Genomic DNA, 21540 nt, shown 5'->3' with positions numbered 1-21540 from the left:
GCATTGCCTTTTTCAAGATCAGATAGTTCCAGAAAAGATAAAAAAGTGTTTTCATAGTTCTCACTGGAGTACTGAAGAACTGTACCCAAGTACCTGGTTATCAAAAAGTCAGTATAAATTTGAAAACTGAATAAATCACGGAATAGTGTAGATAGAGAGGTACAAATTCACACACATGCTTGGAATGACTTGGGGTTTTATTAGAACCAAAAAAATACAAAATTCAAAAAATGTCCGACAAATGGCGCTTCATCTGATCAGAATACCAATAATTAGCATAACAAAGTAAGACAAAGCAAAGATGATGTTCTTTACAGGAAATGCTCAATATGTCCACCATCATCCCTCAACAATAGCTGTAGTCGAAGAATAACGTTGTGAACAGCGCTGTAAAGCATGTCCGGAGTTATGGTGAGGCATTGGCGTCGGATGTTGTCTTTTGGCATCCCTAGCGATGTCGGTCGATCACGATACACTTGCGACTTCAGGTAACCCCAAAGCCAATAATCGCACGGACTGTGAGGTCTGGGGACCTGGGAGGCCAAGCATGACGAAAGTGGCGGTTGAGCACACGATCATCACCAAACGACGCGCGCAAGATATCTTTCACGCGTCTAGCAATATGGGGTAGAGCGCCACTCTGCATAAACATTGTACGTTCCAGCAGGTGTTTATCAGCCAGGCTGGGGATGATGCGATTCTGTAACATATCGCCGTACCTCTCATCCGTCACGGTAGCAGTTAGTTACAAAACCAGAATCACGCATTTCCTCGAAGAAAAAAGGCGCGATAACGGTAGATGTGGTAAATCCAACCCATACCGTGACTTTCTCTTCGTGCAATGGAGTTTCCACGACAGTTCTAGGATTTTCGGTAGCCCAATTCTGCAGTTGTGGGCGTTGACAGACCCTTGGAGCGTGAAATGAGCTTCGTCGGTCCACATCACGTTACTCAACCAATCGTCATCTTCCACCATCTTTTGAAACACCCACACCGCAAATGCCCTCCGCTTCACTAAATCGCCAGGTAACAGTTCATGATGCCGATGGATCTTATACGGATAGCATCGGAGGATACGCTTCAGTGCCAAACAAACAGTAGTTCATGGAATGCCGGTGCGACGTGCGACTGCACGAGCGCTGACTTCCCCGTGCATAGACGAATCCGCTACAGTCTCCATTTCTTCCTGAACTGTCTCAGCAGCATTACGGCTTGTGCTCGGTCGGCCACTACGGGGTCTATCGTCTAAACAACCCGTGGCTTCGCCACAGCTGCATTTGTCAACGGACCTTTACCCGTTCGAATCCCCTTCCTATGGCGATAGGATCGCAACGCTGAACTAGCACATTCCCCATTCTGATAATACAGCTTCACTAAAAGCGCCTTTTCAGGTAACGTCAACATACTACGACTGCTGGCGCATCTGATTCTCTCTCTCATTACAGCTCCTTTTATACACGATTGTCATGCGCAATCACTGACGTTTTGCTGTCCAGCCCCATCTATCGGACATTTTGTGAACTTTTTTTTTTGTTCTAATAAAACCCCATGTCATTCCAAGCATGTGTGTCAATTTTTACATCTCTATCTACATTATTCTGTGGTTTATTAAGTTTTCAAATTTATACTGTTTTTTTTTTATCACCCGGTATTTGCCTAAGCAAATGACTGTTGACTCTTCAATACACAAACTAAATGGCCTATCACCTAATCATTTGCAGGGATCCTCGCTGAAGTTTCAAGGAATATTATGAGCATTTAATGTTTACTATCATTGTAAGCGCTTTTTAGACCCATTTCTCCCCCACACAAGGGATGCCAAGTGTAAAGAATATTAATTAGGGTCGGTGCTAAAATGTAGTCTCACTGTAAAGGCTGATCTGACCCCCATAAGGTACACAGTGTGTTACAGTAAATGGAACTTAACAAACACGGTGGATTTCAACTGGAAATGTCTGCTGTCACTTTTTGTAGCACAACTGGCAGCAACTTGCTTACTTCACATTTTCTACAGATGTCCCGTAACCGTTGGCCCACTTTGTTTCATCTACGTCGGTCGCCAGCTCTACTTCTACCGTACACAGTGCATAATATTGTGACAAGTGGTAGGTTTAAACGCTATGCGTAATAAGAATCGTACAATGTCAGCATGCCAGCTATTTTGGTTTTATTTCGTTAGTCGCAAAATTAGTAAAACGATTTCTAGAGCCAGTCTATGATTAATATCTATAACAAGACTTCAGGTCGTTAATCATTAGTCCCAAGCATCGCGAAAGTCACAAAAATGCTTCACACAATCTTAGAACCAACATGAGAGCGCACAAATATTTTCTTCCGAGGCAACTTTAACAATTAATTATGTATCTACGCGGAGTTGCACTTTACACTCTACATCACGTGTTGCCACCTCGAAAATCGATCGTAAACCGGAAGTGAGCTGTCTTCGCAATTTGGCGCCTGTCCTTTGATGGCGCACTTGTGGTTGGTCCATGTTGTCTATCAGTAAGGCCGGTATTACACTATCAAATTTCTTTGTCAAATATCTTTGTCAAAAATCTTTGTCAAAGATATTTGATGGTGTAATAGGGAACTTTGTCAAATGTCGTCCAATATTTGATCAAATCTAGGGCCTCGCTGTAGATTTGATCAAAGAAGTCGCTTGTCTTCTGTTCACTGCAATGTGACATGTTACCACATGAGGCGCTAGCATCGCTGCAGTGTTCTGTCGTCTGTAGTGTTTTTATAAACATTGCCAGTAAATGCAATTGGTGTGTGCCGACAACTACAAAATTAATAGAGATGTATGATACTGATGAGGCGCTTTACAACGTGAGGCACCCTGAATACAAAATAGTTTAAGAAGATTGGAGACCTGACCTGACCTGACCCTCTGCTGTAGCAAGGAATCGCGAGTGTAACAGTGAGCCTGTCTTCTGCAGATGTAGCAGTTCTTAAGTGAATATCGTGCTTTGTGATATGAGGATACACTTCACTGAGCACATACAGAACAGTGACAGTAACTAAATTTTGTAATTAGCATTTCCTGATGAATTGAGTGATAATGAAATTGTTATTAACAAGTTCTAAAGGCAAGTAAGTTCATCAGAACGGTTGGAGCTGTATATCAACAGTGAATATAAATCATAGAGGATTCGCTTCTTAGCGCCCAGCGTGGTAGGGTAATCCCCAGTCTCTCTGCTCCAGTACGATACCGCTCTTGCTCTCCCCGTTGTTTCTCACGCTATGTGACCATTTGGCGCGTCTTCTATGAGTCTGCTTTGTGATCCTACCAACTAGCTAGCCTCTATAACTGCCCACGTCGTGTTGTGCCGACTCCACTGAAGCTTGAATGGATTTTTAAGTTTGTTTTATATGCCCGACTTCTAATTTCAGCAGTTATTGCCCGATGACGACACGCAATAAAGTTTGTTAAAGCCGAGTTCGCCGTTATTAATTATGTTTTTAAATTTAATTTTATTACTCGTACAGAGACTCAACGTTCCTTTGTTTAACAGCGCGTCGTCAAAATAAGTATGAAATGCTAATGTCTTTGCAATACATAATGTATTGCAAATTAGTATCAAATGTTCACTAATTTCAATTTACTTCCTATCTCAGTTCAGTATTTAGCACAAATTATATATCAATGTCATTTCAGAGATATTACGTCGGTTCCACACTAACGGAATAACACGAAATTGTCATTTAACATCACTTTTATTAATAATCCTTTTTCTTATGACGTAAATGTTAATGAATGATCACTATCTAGGAGGAAAGAGAGATTGATCCTAATCATGAGATAATAGCGTTTAATGAGCCCGCAATCGTTAATTAAATAAAAAGTCACGTTCAAGGATGATATGCGAACAACTTTCGTTACCTCCGTTTTCACGTATCTGTCGCCCACAATTCAAATTAACACTGACGTTAACCCCTTTTGTCGGAACATCGAATCGTAACTATTATGTGAAAGTTTATTATAATCCGCGAATTAACTCCTTTCAGATAAGCGCACGACCGAACAGCAGAACGGAACACAAACGACTTGTTTTAACAACCGAACAACGCAATGACGTTACATTACGACAATGTCCGCCCAATGAACATCTCTTTGACTTTATCTTTTCCACTCTGCTTAATTAAATTATTCCTAATTATAATTTATTCAGCTATTTAACGAAAACATCTAACAAAAAATAAAATAAATTTATCCTAACGCAAAAGATCCGTTATACCTCACATAACATAATCTACCTATACTGTGCGTTAAAACATAGCAACGAAATGTAATAAATGCGAGCAGAGACGCCGTATAAACGCAAGTTGCTTGCTAGGACATTCTTAATAACAGCGCTACATTTAGTACGCAGCATGTGAATATGTTGGGCTGTGTTGCTATCGGAGAGTTCAGAACGGCAAATTTCACCAAAATGAGGAGTTGCTGTTATAGCCATATGTGCGCATACAAACAGTACATGAGTTCCCTCAGCATGACTTATTTTCTCATGCTTAATAATGGGCTGGTATTCTAGTTTCCTCGGGGATGAGAACGGTTTCATAGCAGAGCGTTGTTAGGAGTCCACATCGACACAATTTGCAATAACACTTTGCTGCGTCAACTTCAGCAAGCCTATCCTTCCTCTCTAAGCCACTCTGCAGAATTTCTTGTGTAAGGTACTTGTCGAGGCATTTCGAACACTCAGTGGTTACAAGCCCGCAAACAATAAAGAAGCTATCGTCGGTGATTTATATTTTACTGCAGCGCATATGTAAGGTATTTAAGGGGTGGGGGGTAGACTTTATATAAGTCCAACCGTACGAACAACAGTTCGATCAAATTTTGTGCAACTCCAAGCCAAAAAAGTAATCAACGCTTATACACTCCTGGAAATGGAAAAGTACACATTGACACCGGTGTGTCAGACCCACCATACTTGCTCCGGACACTGCGAGAGGGCTGTACAAGCAATGATCACACGCACGGCACAGCGGACACACCAGGAACCGCGGTGTTGGCCGTCGAATGGCGCTAGCTGCGCAGCATTTGTGCACCGCCGCCGTCAGTGTCAGCCAGTTTGCCGTGGCATACGGAGCTCCATCGCAGTCTTTAACACTGGTAGCATGCCGCGACAGCGTGGACGTGAACCGTATGTGCAGTTGACGGACTTTGAGCGAGGGCGTATAGTGGGCGTGCGGGAGGCCGGGTGGACGTACCGCCGAATTGCTCAACACGTGGGGCGTGAGGTCTCCACAGTACATCGATGTTGTCGCCAGTGGTCGGCGGAAGGTGCACGTGCCCGTCGACCTGGGACCGGACCGCAGCGACGCACGGATGCACGCCAAGACCGTAGGATCCTACGCAGTGCCGTAGGGGACCGCACCGCCACTTCCCAGCAAATTAGGGACACTGTTGCTCCTGGGGTATCGGCGAGGACCATTCGCAACCGTCTCCATGAAGCTGGGCTACGGTCACGCACACCGTTAGGCCGTCTTCCGCTCACGCCCCAACATCGTGCAGCCCGCCTCCAGTGGTGTCGCAACAGGCGTGAATGGAGGGACGAATGGAGACGTGTCGTCTTCAGCGATGAGAGTCGCTTCTGCCTTGGTGCCAATGATGGTCGTATGCGTGTTTGGCGCCGTGCAGGTGAGCGCCACAATCAGGACTGCATACGACCGAGGCACACAGGGCCAACACCCGGCATCATGGTGTGGGGAGCGATCTCCTACACTGGCCGTACACCACTGGTGATCGTTGAGGGGACACTGAATAGTGCACGGTACATCCAAACCGTCATCGAACCCATCGTTCTACCATTCCTAGACCGGCAGGGGAACTTGCTGTTCCAACAGGACAATGCACGTCCGCATGTATCCCGTGCCACCCAACGTGCTCTAGAAGGTGTAAGTCAACTACCCTGGCCAGCAAGATCTCCGGATCTGTCCCCCATTGAGCATTATTGGGACTGGATGAAGCGTCGTCTCACGCGGTCTGCACGTCCAGCACGAACGCTGGTCCAGCTGAGGCGCCAGGTGGAAATGGCATGGCAAGCCGTTCCACAGGACTACATCCAGCATCTCTACGATCGTCTCCATGGGAGAATAGCAGCCTGCATTGCTGCGAAAGGTGGATATACACTGTACTAGTGCCGACATTGTGCATGTGCCTGTGGTTCTGTCAGTGTGATCATGTGATGTATCTGACCCCAGGAATGTGTCAATAAAGTTTCCCCTTCCTGGGACACTGAATTCACGGTGTTATTATTTCAATTTCCAGGAGTGTATATTGTGATAGATATTTTTTTTATTTTGGAATCAAGTTCTTGAAAAGTAATTTACTCGGAATACTGATTTTGTTTCTACGATATGCATATAAAATATCAGATCATTTTTAATACCTCTACAATTTGACGCAAAAAGTAATGAAATAAACATTTTCACATCAGTTTCTTTCGGAAAACTTTCTTTTTATCACAAAAATATAAACAATGTTTCTGCTATGTACTTACAGGACAAACTTCGTAGTATCACACTAGTTACATTGTTTCTTACACGTAGCTAACTACTGCACTGAAAAGAAATTCCATCTTCCTTTCCCCAGTTCAGTCGCTGGCTCATTGTTTATTCTTATCCATCCCGCATAAATCAAATTTTGCTTTTCGTAGGATAGGTTCCTTCATTACTGTGAAGTTGCGAAACTACTTAGCAACAGCTTTTCCTATAACGCTCTCCACAGTTTATATTTCGTGGTTATGTTTTTGGTCTTTTGCATGTGTATTCTGACGACCGCATTAAACACTCCAACACAGCTTTGTGATTTTTAATTCGATCTAATAATACATTTTAATGGGATATTAAAGCGTGTTTTGAAATCTCAGCTCAGTGCAAATAATTTTCTTATAACCAAAGTGAATTATAATGCCTTCACACAGCTAAGAGAAAAAGCCAGAAAAAAAGCAAAATGATTGTGAAAAAACGCGAAGCCAGAATTAGCTGATATGGCAACATTAGGCGGTACACACCCACGAACTCTGTGCACCGCATTACCTCTTTTTCCCGGCGCCGTCGAACAATAAAGCAGTGAACAGAAATTCAAATCCAGCAGAAGTTGTAATAAAACGCAAAGAAGTTCAAGGAATGAAAATGTGGTAAGACGAAATCCTTGGTTAAAGCCTCACAAAAGGCACTTATCTATGAGCGGAGAGAACGTTGAGATGTTTTTGAACGTGATTTAAGTAAACTGAGTGCCGCATCTCTCCGCGACCTTTGCCGTTACTAAAGTTAAATACTTCGTTTTGATATAATCTTGTAGTTTTTAATATTTGTCGGTAATAGCTGTTGCTAATAGGTATTTATTTATCTTCAGATCCAATATGACCTCACAGATGTTCAACATCTACAATCTGGAAAATGCGTTTGACAGGGAAATCGTACTCTGGCTGTTGTAAGAAGAGGATGAAGCAGCTGAAGACTTTGGTATTTATAGTGTAGTGCAAGAAAACCGTGTGGAAACAAAAGAAAATGCAGACACTGAGCAAGAAAGGTACCGCAGTGATCATGATTGTGATAATCATGTTACGAATGTTTCCTAAGGAGAAACACTTGTACAAAACGGTCAAGTGTTTCTATCGAAAATGTTCGTACTTGAGCACAAAACACTGACAGTCATTTACCAGGAGTGAAAGGTGTCTCGAAGAACGCCACAACACCAATGGAATGTTGGGAATCCTTTTTCAACAACGAGTTGCTCTCTAGCATTGTTGAGTACACTAATAAAAAGATATATGAAGTACAGGCACATTATTTCAGAGAAAGGTATGCTCGTCTGAACGAGAGAACTGAAATAAAAGCTCTGTTTGGAATACTGTATTTATATGCAGCAAGAAAAGACAGCCATGAATACACCCAAGATACACGGGCCTCCAACAAAATGGGAATTGAGTTATGTCGTCTGGTAAAGACTGAAAGACGATTTACATTCCTTATACTGTTTGAGGTTCGACAACAGGGATACTGACACGAATGAAAGAAGGTTGATAACTTAGCCCCTATACATGAAGTGTTTACGTCCTTTGTGAATAATTGTAAAAATGATTATTCAGTTGGGAAGTATTGCACTATTACTGAAAAGCTAGAAGCTTTCAGCGATAGTTGTTTTTTCAGGTAGTACGTCACTAGCAAACCGAGTAAGCATACGCTAAAAATATTAAATATGGATGCTAGGATGTATTACACCGCAAATCTGGAAACAGATGCTGGTAAACAGCCTGTAGGGCTTTTGCAATTAGTAACAAACAACAGATATGGTGAAACGTCTCACTTCTGTGATCTCAGCGACTGGGCGTAATACGAAGGTTATTCGGAAAGTAAGGAACGATAGGTCGTGAAACGGAAAATACAGTGAAAATCTGATGAAGCTTTGCATAGATGCGATGGGCACTGTGTCTCGTACTCCCATCGATCGCATCACGTCGCTCTTTTCAGTTCTGAGCTCATAGTGAGAATGTAACGATGGCTAGAAATTAGCGGCTCCCGCAAAGTATGAGGGCCTGGCGAAAGATTTCGCCTGAAGCTCTGCAATCCTCTTACCATGACTGTCATGCGGTTCTTTCTACACGACAATTCACGGCCGCACTCTGCATGGGCAACGAAGATGCTCCTGCAGCGTTTTCGATGAGAAGTGTTTGATCACCCACAATACAGCCCGTAATTGGTTTACCCCTGAGGTTCATCTCTGCCCAAATGAACTACTGGCTATGAAGACAATATTTTGACAGAGACAACGAGCTGCAGTCCAGAGCAGAAAATTGTCGAAAAGCAGTGGTGGCTGTCTTCTTTAACGAGGGAATTGAAAAGTTGGTACAACTCTACGACAGATGTCTAAGTCTGAGTGGTGACTGTGTAGAGAAGTAGCGGAAGGTGTAGCAAAGTATTGCAAATAAAACAGTTTTGATTTTCACTGTGGTTTCCATTTCACGACGTATCGTTGCTTTCTTTCCGAATAGCCATCGTATAACCATTGGTAATTAGTTCACCTTCTTAAAATAGCTGATTTCTTGCTTCAAAACAGTGTTACTCTGGTTGGAACTATGAAGAAGAGTGAACCAGAAACATCCCCAGAGTTTACACGAACAACGAGCCGGGAGGTGGGAACAACACTGTTTTTGGTTTCAGTAAAACTCAATTCTATAGTCATGCGTCCCCAAGAAAAACAAGGCAGTTCTGATACTCTCCAAAATTCATCTCCATAATGCAACTGATGCCGCATCTGGTGACAAGGAAAAGCCATATATGGTAACCTTTTATAATGCAACCAAATCAGAAGTCGATCAGCTATGCAGTATGTATAACGTCTCCAGAAAGACAAACAGATGGTCTAAGGTGATTTTTATAGCATGACGATCATGGCATATACACTCCTGGAAATGGAAAAAAGAACACATTGACACCGGTGTGTCAGACCCACCATACTTGCTCCGGACACTGCGAGAGGGCTGTACAAGCAATGATCACACGCACGGCACAGCGGACACACCAGGAACCGCGGTGTTGGCCGTCGAATGGCGCTAGCTGCGCAGCATTTGTGCACCGCCGCCGTCGGTGTCAGCCAGTTTGCCGTGGCATACGGAACTCCACCGGAGTCTTTAACACTGGTAGCATGCCGCGACAGCGTGGACGTGAACCGTATGTGCAGTTGACGGACTTTGAGCGAGGGCGTATAGTGGGCATGCGGGAGGCCGGGTGGACGTACCGCCGAATTGCTCAACACGTGGGACGTGAGGTCTCCACAGTACATCGATGTTGTCGCCAGTGGTCGGCGGAAGGTGCACGTGCCCGTCGACCTGGGACCGGACCGCAGCGACGCACGGATGCACGGCAAGACCGTAGGATCCTACGCAGTGCCGTAGGGGACCGCACCGCCACTTCCCAGCAAATTAGGGACACTGTTGCTCCTGGGGTATCGGCGAGGACCATTCGCAACCGTCTCCATGAAGCTGGGCTACGGTCACGCACACCGTTAGGCCGTCTTCCGCTCACGCCCCAACATCGTGCAGCCCGCCTCCAGTGGTGTCGCGACAGGCGTGAATGGAGGGACGAATGGAGACGTGTCGTCTTCAGCGATGAGAGTCGCTTCTGCCTTGGTGCCAATGATGGTCGTATGCGTGTTTGGCGCCGTGCAGGTGAGCGCCACAATCAGGACTGCATACGACCGAGGCACACAGGGCCAACACCCGGCATCATGGTGTGGGGAGCGATCTCCTACACTGGCCGTACACCACTGGTGATCGTCGAGGGGACACTGAATAGTGCACGGTACATCCAAACCGTCATCGAACCCATCGTTCTACCATTCCTAGATCGGCAAGGGAACTTGCTGTTCCAACAGGACAATGCACGTCCGCATGTATCCCGTGCCACCCAACGTGCTCTAGAAGGTGTAAGTCAACTACCCTGGCCAGCAAGATCTCCGGATCTGTCCCCCATTGAGCATGTTTGGGACTGGATGAAGCGTCGTCTCACGCGGTCTGCACGTCCAGCACGAACGCTGGTCCAACTGAGGCGCCAGGTGGAAATGGCATGGCAAGCCGTTCCACAGGACTACATCCAGCATCTCTACTATCGTCTCCATGGGAGAATAGCAGCCTGCATTGCTGCGAAAGGTGGATATACACTGTACTAGTGCCGACATTGTGCATGCTCTGTTGCTTGTGTCTATGTGCCTGTGGTTCTGTCAGTGTGATCATGTGATGTATCTGACCCCAGGAACGTGTCAATAAAGTTTCCCCTTCCTGGGGCAATGAATTCACGGTGTTCTTATTTCAATTTCCAGGAGTGTATGTTCCAAAATCCTGCCGCATATCGACGTTAACGATATGGGCCTGTAATTAAGTGGATTACTCCTACTAACTTTCTTGAATATTGGTGTGACCTGTGCAACTTTCCAGTCTTTGGGTACGGATCATTCGTAGAGCTAATGGTTGTATATGATTATTAAGTATTGAGCTAATGCATCAGCATACTCTGAAAGGAACTTAATTGGTATACAGTCTGGACCAGAAGACTAATTTTAGTAAGTGATATAAGTTCTTCACTACTCTGAGGATATTTACTTCTACGTTACTCATGTTGGCAGCTGTTCTTGATTCGAATTCTGGAATATTTACTAAGTCTTCTTTTGTGAAGGCATTTCGGAAGGCTGAGTCATTGCCACTTGAATTTACTTTATTTAGTATTTATTATTACCAATAATACCATATCTGAATGTGAGCGTCCTTACAGTGCGCAATCGCGAAACCTTATTTGCGTGTGACATTTCTAGCGTAGCGGATGCTCGGGCAGAGTTTACATCGCCAGCAATGCAGAAGATATGTCAACTTGATCACCTTTCACTGCCCCTTCCCCTTCACCCCCCCCCCCCCCTCATAGCGCGAACTCTTTAAAAAGTTGTCGTGCAGTATGTGAAGTACAGTTCTTTATTAGATTAATCAGGAAGTTTCTAAACACTGTTTTTATAGTCATTTAGCCATCTCCAAAATGTCACAGAGAAAGTGAAAATTTTTCAAATACAGCGAGAAATATCACTATATTAAGAAAAGCAGAACAGGATATGAGGCCTTCTACAAACTCTGTATTACATGAAACTTCCTGGCAGATTAAAACTGTCTGCCCCACCGAGACTCGAGCTCGGGACCATTGCCTTTCGCGGGAAAGTGCTCTACCATCTGAGCTACCGATGCACGACTGACGCCTGGTCTCACAGCTTTACTTCTGCCAGCATCTCGTCTCCTACCTTCCAAACTTTACAGAAGCTCTCCTGCGAACCTTGCAGAACTAGCACTCCTGAAAGAAAGGATATTGCGGAGACATGACTTAGCCACAGCCTGGGGAATGTTTCCAGAATGAGATTTTCACTCTGCAGCGGAGTGTGCGCTGATATGAAACTTCCTGGCAGATTAAAACTGTGTGCCCGACCGAGACTCGAACTCGGGACCTTTGCCTTTCGCGGGCAAGTGCTCTACCATCTGAGCTACCGAAGCACGACTCACGCCCGGTCTCACAGCTTTACTTCTGCCAGCATCTCGTCTCCTACCTTCCAAACTTTACAGAAGCTCTCCTGCGAACCTGTATTCTGTATTACATATTTAAGTATTGGTCATGGAGATATTGTACATATGAAGGATTGTGTTGGAAAAGAGAAACATAAATCCAACGTATCATCCTCAAGCACAAATAAAACTCTCAGAAATTATTTTGTAACGCACTATAGTTTGGAAAGAGATAAAATTACTGTAGCAGAATTGTGTTTTGCTTATCATGTATTCAAAACACATCACTCCTTTGCTTCTGCAGACTGCCTTAATAAGTTAGTAACTCATAAATTGCCACTCAGGACGCCTCAGATAGAATGAAAACAACATGTTTGATTAGGCAAGTTCTTGCACCGCTTTCAGTTGAACTCATTCGTAATTAAGTTCAAAGTTGCTCGTTTTATTGCATTAGCTTCGACGCAAGTAAACATAAAAATCCATTTTTCATTCAGTATTTCACCAAGACAAAAAATATTGTAACTGGGAATTTGAAGAGAGGAGATGTCAGATATGGTAATTAGTAATCCAAGTCATTTCGAGTTTTTTAGTGCTAGTATGTATGATTAACTTTTGCATTAGCAACTGATTTGGTATGTCTTCGTTATTGGGATTGCCTTATATTTAGTTTGCCCCCGCCCAAAACCCCTTAATTCCTGCGCTTGTCCCGTTGGTTTGGTGTTCTTTCTCCAATTAAATATTTTTTATGTTGTGATCGTTTTATACTCAAAAGCCCCATTTTCTAGTGTGTGTGTATTAATCCCTGTGTTTGTGTCTACCTGCATTAATGAATGACGTCACGGTCGGCCATATTCTAAGGGTTTACCGCCATGTTGATAAAGTCACGGGTCAAATTCCAGGTTTGGTATCGCAATCTTTGGTACCCATAAGTCTCCCGTATTTTGATTTGGAAATCTGGTCAGCCTACCATACTCGTTTTACAGACTTCTTAACAACTGGATACCGGGAACAAAAGTTGGCTTAAAGACGTGAAGAGCAATGATATTGTGCCTTTTCGCCACAGTATCATCTACATCTACGTGATTTCTCTGCTATTCACAATAAAGTGTCTGGCAGAGGGTTCAATGAACAACCTTCAAGCTGTCTCTGTACCGTGCCACTCTCGAACGGCGCGCGGGAAAAACGAACAATTTTACATTTCTGTGGGAGCCCTGATTTTTCTTATTTTATCACAATGATCATTTCTCCCTATGTAGGTAGGTGCCATCAGAATGTTTTCGCAATCGGGGGAGAAAGACATTTCATGAGAAGATCCCGTCGCAACAAAAAACGCCTCTGTTTTAATGATTGCCACTCCTATTCACGTACCATGTCTGTGGTACTATCTCCCCTATTTCGCGATAATACAAAACGAGCTGTCCTTCTTTGAACTTTTTCGATGTCATCCGTCAGTTCCACCTGATGCGGGTCCCACACCGCACAGCAATACTCCAATCATAGCTCAAATTCCATTTTATTTACCTTTTTCCGGTAACAGGATAAAAAGTGACAGCCAATAATGTTTTCATGTTTTCTGTTGCACTTATTAGCCGGCTGCTGGTGGCCGATCGGTTCTAGGCGCTTCAGTCCGGAACTGCGCGACTGCTACGGTCGCAGGTTCGAATCCTGCCTCGGCCATGTATGTGTGTGATGTCCTTAGGTTAGTTAGGTTTAAGTAGTTCTAAGTTCTAGGGGACTGATGACCTCAGATGTTGAGTCCCATAGTGCTCAGAGCCATTTGAACCATTTTGTTGCACTTATTTATATTGTCGAGTATCTGTTCTAATTAATTACGTTACAATGGCGCTGTAGACGGTGCCAAAGTGTCACGAACAAAGAACGCATTTAGAGCTATGAAATTGTTACAGTAAATGCGGTAAGCGATTTGCACCACTGCTCGTCCATTATTATTTGCAGCTTTTCTTTATTTACACTTCTACTTGTTATAGCGAAGTAAAATATCAATAACATTTTTTTCGCCATCTCATCAGAAACGTAAAACTATACATGACGTTCAAACAAATAAAAAGTACAAAATCAATGCTCGAATTTTGGAGTAATAAAAGAAGCGACTGCCAACAAAATTTTTTAGGTTTTGTATTGCACTGTTTCATATTGTCGAATCTGTTCTAATTAATTAATTGCAGTGACACTGTATAGGAGATATGTAATATTTCTGGCTGTACAGACATCATGTTCAGTTCCAAGAAGCTCTTGTTGGAGCAGTTGAGAAGGCAGCAGTGGGAAGATGTAATGTGGTGTGAGTTACCGGTTGTTTATTCGGTACGTGTATCGTGAGGAAGACCGCCTAAATTGTGCTCCTTCTCCGCGATTGGCTGTTGCGTTCGGAAGTCGCGGGCCAAAACTTCTGTTATTAATATTAGAAAAATTAAACAGTGACTTTAATTACATTTCATATAGCCTCTGTAGGAGGCTGCGGTTCCATTATTTCAAAAGTGGTAATTACCAGCAGAATAATAAATAAGAATAATAAATAATAAATAAATAATAAATAAAGGCAAGCGCAGCACTTCGGAGGTCTTCGGATCGCGTCTGACTTGGATGGCAGGCGAGTTGGTTCGGCTGTAAGATCAGAGCTTGTTCTTCAGTCTCGGGGGAGAGACATGTTGTCTGCAGCTGTCGGTCTCAGTTAAGACCTAGTTAGCAATTTCTAATTTTTAAATATAAAAGCTCAATCGCCAGTCTCGGAGGACAACCACGTTTTCTGTCGTTGTAGGCATCGATTATTAAGATCTTAAATAGTAGTCTCTGGTTTTTTAGACTTTTAATTGAGAACTAGTTTGATAGTAATTATGTAAACAGGCAGTTCATTATTTTGCTTATTTTCTGTGAAAGTGTGAAGAGTGGAAATTGTTTGTGATTCGTGAAGTTGTTTATGATTCTGCAGTTCTCGTATTCTGCTAGCAAAAGAAAAAAAAAAAAAAAAAAAAAAAAAAAAGCCGGTGGCATCCCTCTTAAACAAACCAATTCAAAATTGAATCATTTTTACGATAGCAGTTCCTCGCTAACAGTTTATAACAAGCACAAGATAACAGACTCACGACATAAGTGCTGTTTACTGCGCAGGCGACAGCAGGTGTACAACACTGCAGGTAGGTGAACATAATTCAGAAATTATGCATTCCTCCCAGGACGGCGGAAGCACCTAGGTGCCTTCCGTGTACTGCAGCCTTAATACAAATGAGATTAGTGATACGTATCTGTGGTAACACAGAGGACGTATGAAGAAAGACATTTTTGAGGGATGGGATTTATCATACGTAAATCCCTATCGCTACTCTCTCTCTCTATCTCTCTCTCTTTTTCTCTCTCTCTCTCTCTCTTTCACTTGCCGAAGATTGTCTCATGCAAAAATAGTTCGATACACACATGGGTTCGAGAACCTCCATGGAATGGAGAAAATGAATTAAACTCTCGTGTATAAATTTATCCGTGTATGAAGATAGCACCAATATGTGTATACTGACTGGCAGTTTACTCACACTCTCAAATTTATCTAGCCCTTGTCTCGTAAACACATGGCCATAAAATCGCATAAATTATCTCTATAATACAAGACTTTATAATACCGTGGCTCGATACTTTTCAAAATATAAAGTGCCTCATATCAATATGACATTTACAATTATACATCGGTTGTACATACGTATCAGAAGTTACTGATCCTCCTTTTACATATTTCTCTTTACATCCGTAGCATCGACAGTGGCCGGCCGCAGTGACCTTGCGGTTCTAGGCGCTACAGTCTGGAGCCGAGCGACCGCTACGCTCGCAGGTTCGAATCCTGCTTCGGGCATGGATGTGTGTGATGTCCTTAGGTTAGTTAGGTTTAATTAGTTCTAAGTTATAGGCGACTGATGACCTCAGAAGTTAAGTCGCATAGTGCTAAGAGCCATAGCCATCGACAGTGCTTCAGCACAACTGTCACTATATCTCAAACATGCAAAAATGTATACAAAACAAGGCGAATACACGTAATATTTAAGTTTCGCTGTTACCGCAAATTGCAGTGTCGTCCAAATCACGCGACTAGCACTGTTTGCTGCTGAGAACATGCACAGTAGACTATGATCACACCTTGGATATACATACTCTATGGTCTGAACGTATTGCTGTGAAAATTACCATCTGACAGTTGCTGCGACTCTAACGCCCCAAGCGACGAGAAAGCAGCCGTAAAATTGAAATTGTTTTTATTCATTTTTCTAGTTAATTAGCGAAATAATTATTTAATTTTTCGTTCCTAGCTTTATTAAATTGTCAAAAGGCGATTGACCATGAAATACGTATAAAAACCACTGAATCTACTAGATTCAATGACCTTAGCTACAACTTAATGCTGAAGAAATACTTTCCAACATGTGTATTACTGCAGCGCTCTCAACTGAAAACAAGAGAATATAAACACATATTTCAGACATGAGACGAATGTATTTCTTTTGTTACCTGTTATTATTATGACAGGCATTTTTCTTGACACATAACTTTGTAGAGGGCCTAAATTGTTGCAGACTCTTACACTTCACTCTACTTTGTAAAAGATAAATATTTTGGTAACTGTAATTACTTTTGTTTCAAAAGCGAATGCCCTGAAGAAAAAAAAATGGCTCTGAGCACCATGGGACTTAACATCTGAGGTCATCAGTCCCCTAGAACTTAGAACTACTTAAACCCAACTAACCCAAGGACATCACACACATCCATACCCGAGGTAGGATTCGAACCTGCGACCGTAGCGGTCGGGCGGTTCCAGACTGAAGCGCCTAGAACCGCTCGGCCACAACGGCCGGCTGTTCTGAAGATTCTTGCAGCAACGATTGTGGAAATGGTTTCTTCTGTGTTGGGAAACGGTTTTATTGCTTTTGTTCTTTTATTATCACGTCCGTGTGTTTTTTTCTTCAGCTACAGTTGTGGTAGCTTATCTGCTACATTAAATAATGTAGTTATTGCATTCCATACACGCTACCTATGTCGCACATTCACTGATTTGACTGGAAGTGTAGCGATGAAAACTTTACGTTTTTGAATAGGTATACGACGCCTTTCTGCAAAAAAATTGGTCTTTTGCTGTTTACTAGAAACTTTTTTGTTCTTGAAGAACACGAGATTCTCTAGTGAAAAACCTTATGTTACAAGAAAATCTTAAATAAACAATCGTGTAATGCAGGAGTCCAGTCTCCTACGTTCGTTTAGGAAACCTAAAAAAAGGCAAATGTGGTGCCTTCTTCTTGTTGTTGCACCAATTTATTGCGCTAAAGACGCTCCAGTTCGCAAAAACCATTCTTCAGACCAATATAAACAATAACAATTCGCTTTCACTTTCACAAGATCTCGACGAACTCAACAGTGTAACTTACTGGCCGCTTGGCGCTCTGCAGTGACAGTGGATAACGAAAAAGAGACGCTGTGTTGCGACTGTGGCAGTGGGTGTATCGGTTGTTGTCATAGGGGTAGCATTCATCTCACGCTAGGTGAGGAGAACACTACGTCGTAGCGACGTAACACTACGTAATCGTGACGTAAATAACCTAAATCGACTACATGAGTGCGTATATCGATCTTTGCGGTTGTACCGATAACGTCAAAGATAAATGTAAATACATGCGTACAGACGAAGTGACAGGAGTAATCTGTTACGCTCATCCCAGCTGAATTAATTATTAAGCTGTAATCCCAACAATTTGGGATGGTATTATGTGTTTCAGGAACATAATGAATGTCTGAACGAAGGAACCATAACGAAAGTAAAAAAAAAGCCTTTAGTCAATTTTTTTTAAATCCGATGAATCGTTCATAAATTGTGTGGATAGAAATGTGAAATAATTAATTATTAAGCTGCAATCCAAAGAATGTGGGATGCTACTGTGTGCTTCATGAACATAACGAATATCTGAATGAAGGAATCATAACCATAAGGAAAGTGTCTTGTTATTTTTCTATCCTTAAATGAATGCTACCCCATTTTTTTAAAAAAATCCGATGAATCGTGTCTAAATCCTGTGGACAGAAACATGAAATAATTAATTATTAAGCTGCAATCCAAAGAATGTGGGATGTTATTGTGTGTTTCATGAACATTACGAATATCTGAAAGAAGGAATCATAACTATAACGAAAGTGTCTAGGCATTTTTTAGTCTGATAAATCGTGCATAAATCATGTGGATAAAAACGTGAAATAGGGAGAAATTAAAGTGTTTCGTATTTTTATAAAAGCCAATGCATTGTACATAATTCATGTGGACAGAAAAGTTAAACTGAGAAACTGAAGTTGGAAGTAATTCCGAATGTTGCTGTAAATATTAAACCATCTAGTTCCATTTAATTTTGCCTTCATCTTGTAAATCAACTAAGAACAAAGAACAGTGCAGATTCGAGACGCACACAACAGTCGATGTATACAGAATGCACACAACAGTCGGTAGGACAACTCGTGAAACTCATGATGACGCGTGCCTACGTCACGTTGACGTAGGGCTCTCCTCACCTAGCGTGAAATGAATGCTTCCCTTGCCATAGGGTGTACGGAACAGCAGTGGCTCGAGCGGACCGCGCCGGCAGGTTGGCAACCCTGCGGCGGCCCGTCTGGCGCGGCAACAGCCTCCCCGCAGTCTGCAGGCGAGACGCGAGCCTGACCGGTCAGTGCGTCAGCGCCCGCCAGAGAGGCAAGAGGAGACGCGGTGCGCCGTGCTGTGCCAGTGAAGTGCCGTGTTGTGCTGCTGTGATGCGGTCTCGCTGCGCGCTGCTGCTGCTGGCCGCGCTGGCGGCGGCGTGCTGGCCCGGGGGCGGCGGCTCGCTGTCGGGCCTGTACGCGGACAACGGCCTGGACCAGACGGTGATCCAGCGCGCCATGTCGCGCGCCGAGAAGCGGCAGGTGGAGCGCGAGATCCTCAGCCTGCTGGGGCTGCCGCGCCGGCCGCGCGCCGCGGCGCCGCAGCTGCTGCACAGCGCCGCCCCCCGCTTCATGCTCGACGTCTACCAGTCGCTGCTCGAGCCGCGCGCCACCAGGAGCTCCCGCTCAGAGTTCCGCCTCAGCGGGCAGGAGCTCAGCGCCATCGACACCAGCGACGCCATCATGAGCTTCATCAGCCAGAGTGAGTTCCCTCCTATCTCGCTGTCCTGCTGTACTCCGATAGAAAGTAATTGACATTTGACAGTTGGCGGGCTAGACTGCTGCTGCTAACAACACGCCAGTGGGAACATGGCACTGTCTGCTCCCACTGCCTCCTGTGCACAAACCATTGTGACTGCCACTTCTGAAATATGAAACATTCGTGGACAAAAAAATTTCGTCTATTTCATAGCAGAAGTAACGCGAAGCCCTAATTAAAATCAAGAAAACCATTTTGACGTACTTAGACACGCTATGGAGCTCTGTACTGTACGTGAATTTCAGATTCCTTGCGTGATTTTTGTGGTAGATAAAAACTTTAAAGCGTATTTCTCTCCCCGTGGATCCAGGATGCTGTGATGGCTGTCTGAAGGCAGTACTTGTTGCGAAAACATCGCAGTTTTGGACCTCAGAGTTAGATACTACCCAACTTAAATCACACTGTAGCATAGACAAAGTACTGTATCATAGACCCAGAGCCAGCCAAACCTACACCCCCATCCCCTGCAGCACAACCTGTAAACTATCTTTCTGCACTTTTTTCTACACATTTTTAGTAAATTTTATAATCATATACATATAAAAATGGATGTATGTGTATGTACTTCTGCATCTCATGGTAAACCACTGGATCGCCTTCAACCAAATGTGGTATGATATGGAAAGAAGTACTGTAGGGGTAACAACCACAGCACTTTGGAGTGGGTGTGAGGATGAAGAGGGGCTGACATAGGATGTGGACAGGGAGATGTGGAGGAGGATATGGACGAAGAGAGATGAGATGGAGGAGGAGATGGACAAGAGAGGGAGGAGAGGAAGAGTTGAAGACAGAGAGGAGGGCAGATGGAGAAAGAGGGGGAGGAGGAGTGGAAAGGGAGAAGTTAGGAAGAGATGGATAGAAAGAGGGTGAGGAGGAGAAGGGCGCAAGAGAGCAAGAGGAGTTGGGCAGATGGGGAGATGGTATGAGATGGGCAGAGAGGAGGATGGGAGGAGATGGAAAGAGACAAGCAGGAGAGGAAGAGTTGGAAAGAGAGAGCGCAGGGAGGTAGAGACGGGCAGAAAGAGTGCAGGGCTGAAGGTATGGACAGAGGAGAGATAAAAAGGAAAAGGAGGAAGTCGAAAGAGTGATGGGGAGGTGGAGATGGACAGAGACATGATGGAGTGGGGATGGACAGAGAGAGAGAGAGAGAGTGAGTGAGTGAGTGAAGAGGAGAAAAACAGAGAGGGGGCCGGAGTAGTTTGTCATATAGGTGGGAAGGGGAGAGGGGGAGGACAAGGTAGACGGAGAGAGGATGGAGTCTGGATGGATGGGAGTGAGTGCATTGGAGTAGGTCAGAGAGGTGGCAGGAGGAGTTGGATGGATAGAGGGGGGAAAGAGATGGAGGGCGGCTGGAGGGGCAAAGGAGGAACTGGATAGGGAAGGATATTTGCGGTAGGTGACATATGTGTAAGCGGGTGTAGCTGCAACTAAAAACCTATTTTTTTATATATAAAAGTGATGCACGAATCGGCAATGGTAAAACAAACCCACTAATTGATGGCACATGTAACTGGCAATAGGGCTACTCACCTCATCGCGGTTCGCTCTGATAAGCACTTGCGAATAACGCATCCCTAAGGGCTCCATTGGCAGACACTTCGAACTGCCTGTTCAGTGAGATTTGATACAAGAACTACTCTGTTTACACAGTTAGTACAGCAATTATCAAAGACACGTAAGAATTTCAGTGCATTAGCGTGTGCCAGATTGTAATTAGCGCTAGATCAACAAGAAAGGACTTAATACATAAGCAAGGACCCACTTCCAATAGTCCTATGAAATCACATTCTCGAGTAATGCATCCTATGACAAAGGGCAGCACATGTTTGTTTACACGAAGGTTCAAAAGAGATCTGAATATATCAACGGAAAACTAGCACGACTAAAGCTCCCAAATGTAGTTAATCGCTCAGAGAAAACTTATTCTGGAATTCTTTTTTATGTACGTAAATTACTTATCTCCTCAAACTTTTTTGATTGCTTCCTCTACCGTCGCTTCCCTCTCCAATCGTCAGCCATCAGAAATCTGCAAAGATCAGAAGCGTGGAATAAACAGCACACGAAGCAGCAGCAGGAACTCCGTTGATAAAAATGAGCGAGCGCTTTAGGTGGCAGCAGTGCGAACCAACCGCACTGTCGTCACATAAATAAAGTAGCGACAGACGTCTTTTCGGTAGGTAGTCGTTACTGTCTGATGATACTTGGACGAAAGAGACTGTGACAGTAGCCTTTGTGTAACTGGAGATAGCCACAGATACATTTTCGCAGGTCAGATTAATCAGC

The 21540-nt window shown here is 43.8% G+C and overlaps 1 protein-coding gene across 4 annotated transcripts in view; it reads left to right on the top strand.

Annotated features, from left to right (window-relative positions):
• Window positions 1–18719: 18719 nt before the first annotated feature.
• Window positions 18720–21540, top strand: part of LOC126187864 (protein 60A) — a 437325-nt gene continuing 434504 nt past the window's right edge. For 2 of the 4 annotated variants that reach the window (XM_049929185.1, XM_049929183.1), the window contains exon 1: window positions 18720–19200. In XM_049929185.1, the coding sequence (XP_049785142.1) occupies window positions 18831–19200 (370 nt within the window). In that variant the 5' untranslated portion in view covers window positions 18720–18830. The remainder of the gene's footprint in view (window positions 19201–21540) is intronic. The other 2 variants (XM_049929186.1, XM_049929182.1) reach the window with 2 other exon arrangements.

The sequence above is a fragment of the Schistocerca cancellata genome, chromosome 5 (genome assembly GCF_023864275.1).
Source record: "Schistocerca cancellata isolate TAMUIC-IGC-003103 chromosome 5, iqSchCanc2.1, whole genome shotgun sequence".
NCBI lineage: Eukaryota > Metazoa > Arthropoda > Insecta > Orthoptera > Acrididae > Schistocerca > Schistocerca cancellata.
This window is presented reverse-complemented; position numbering and strand designations above follow the sequence as displayed.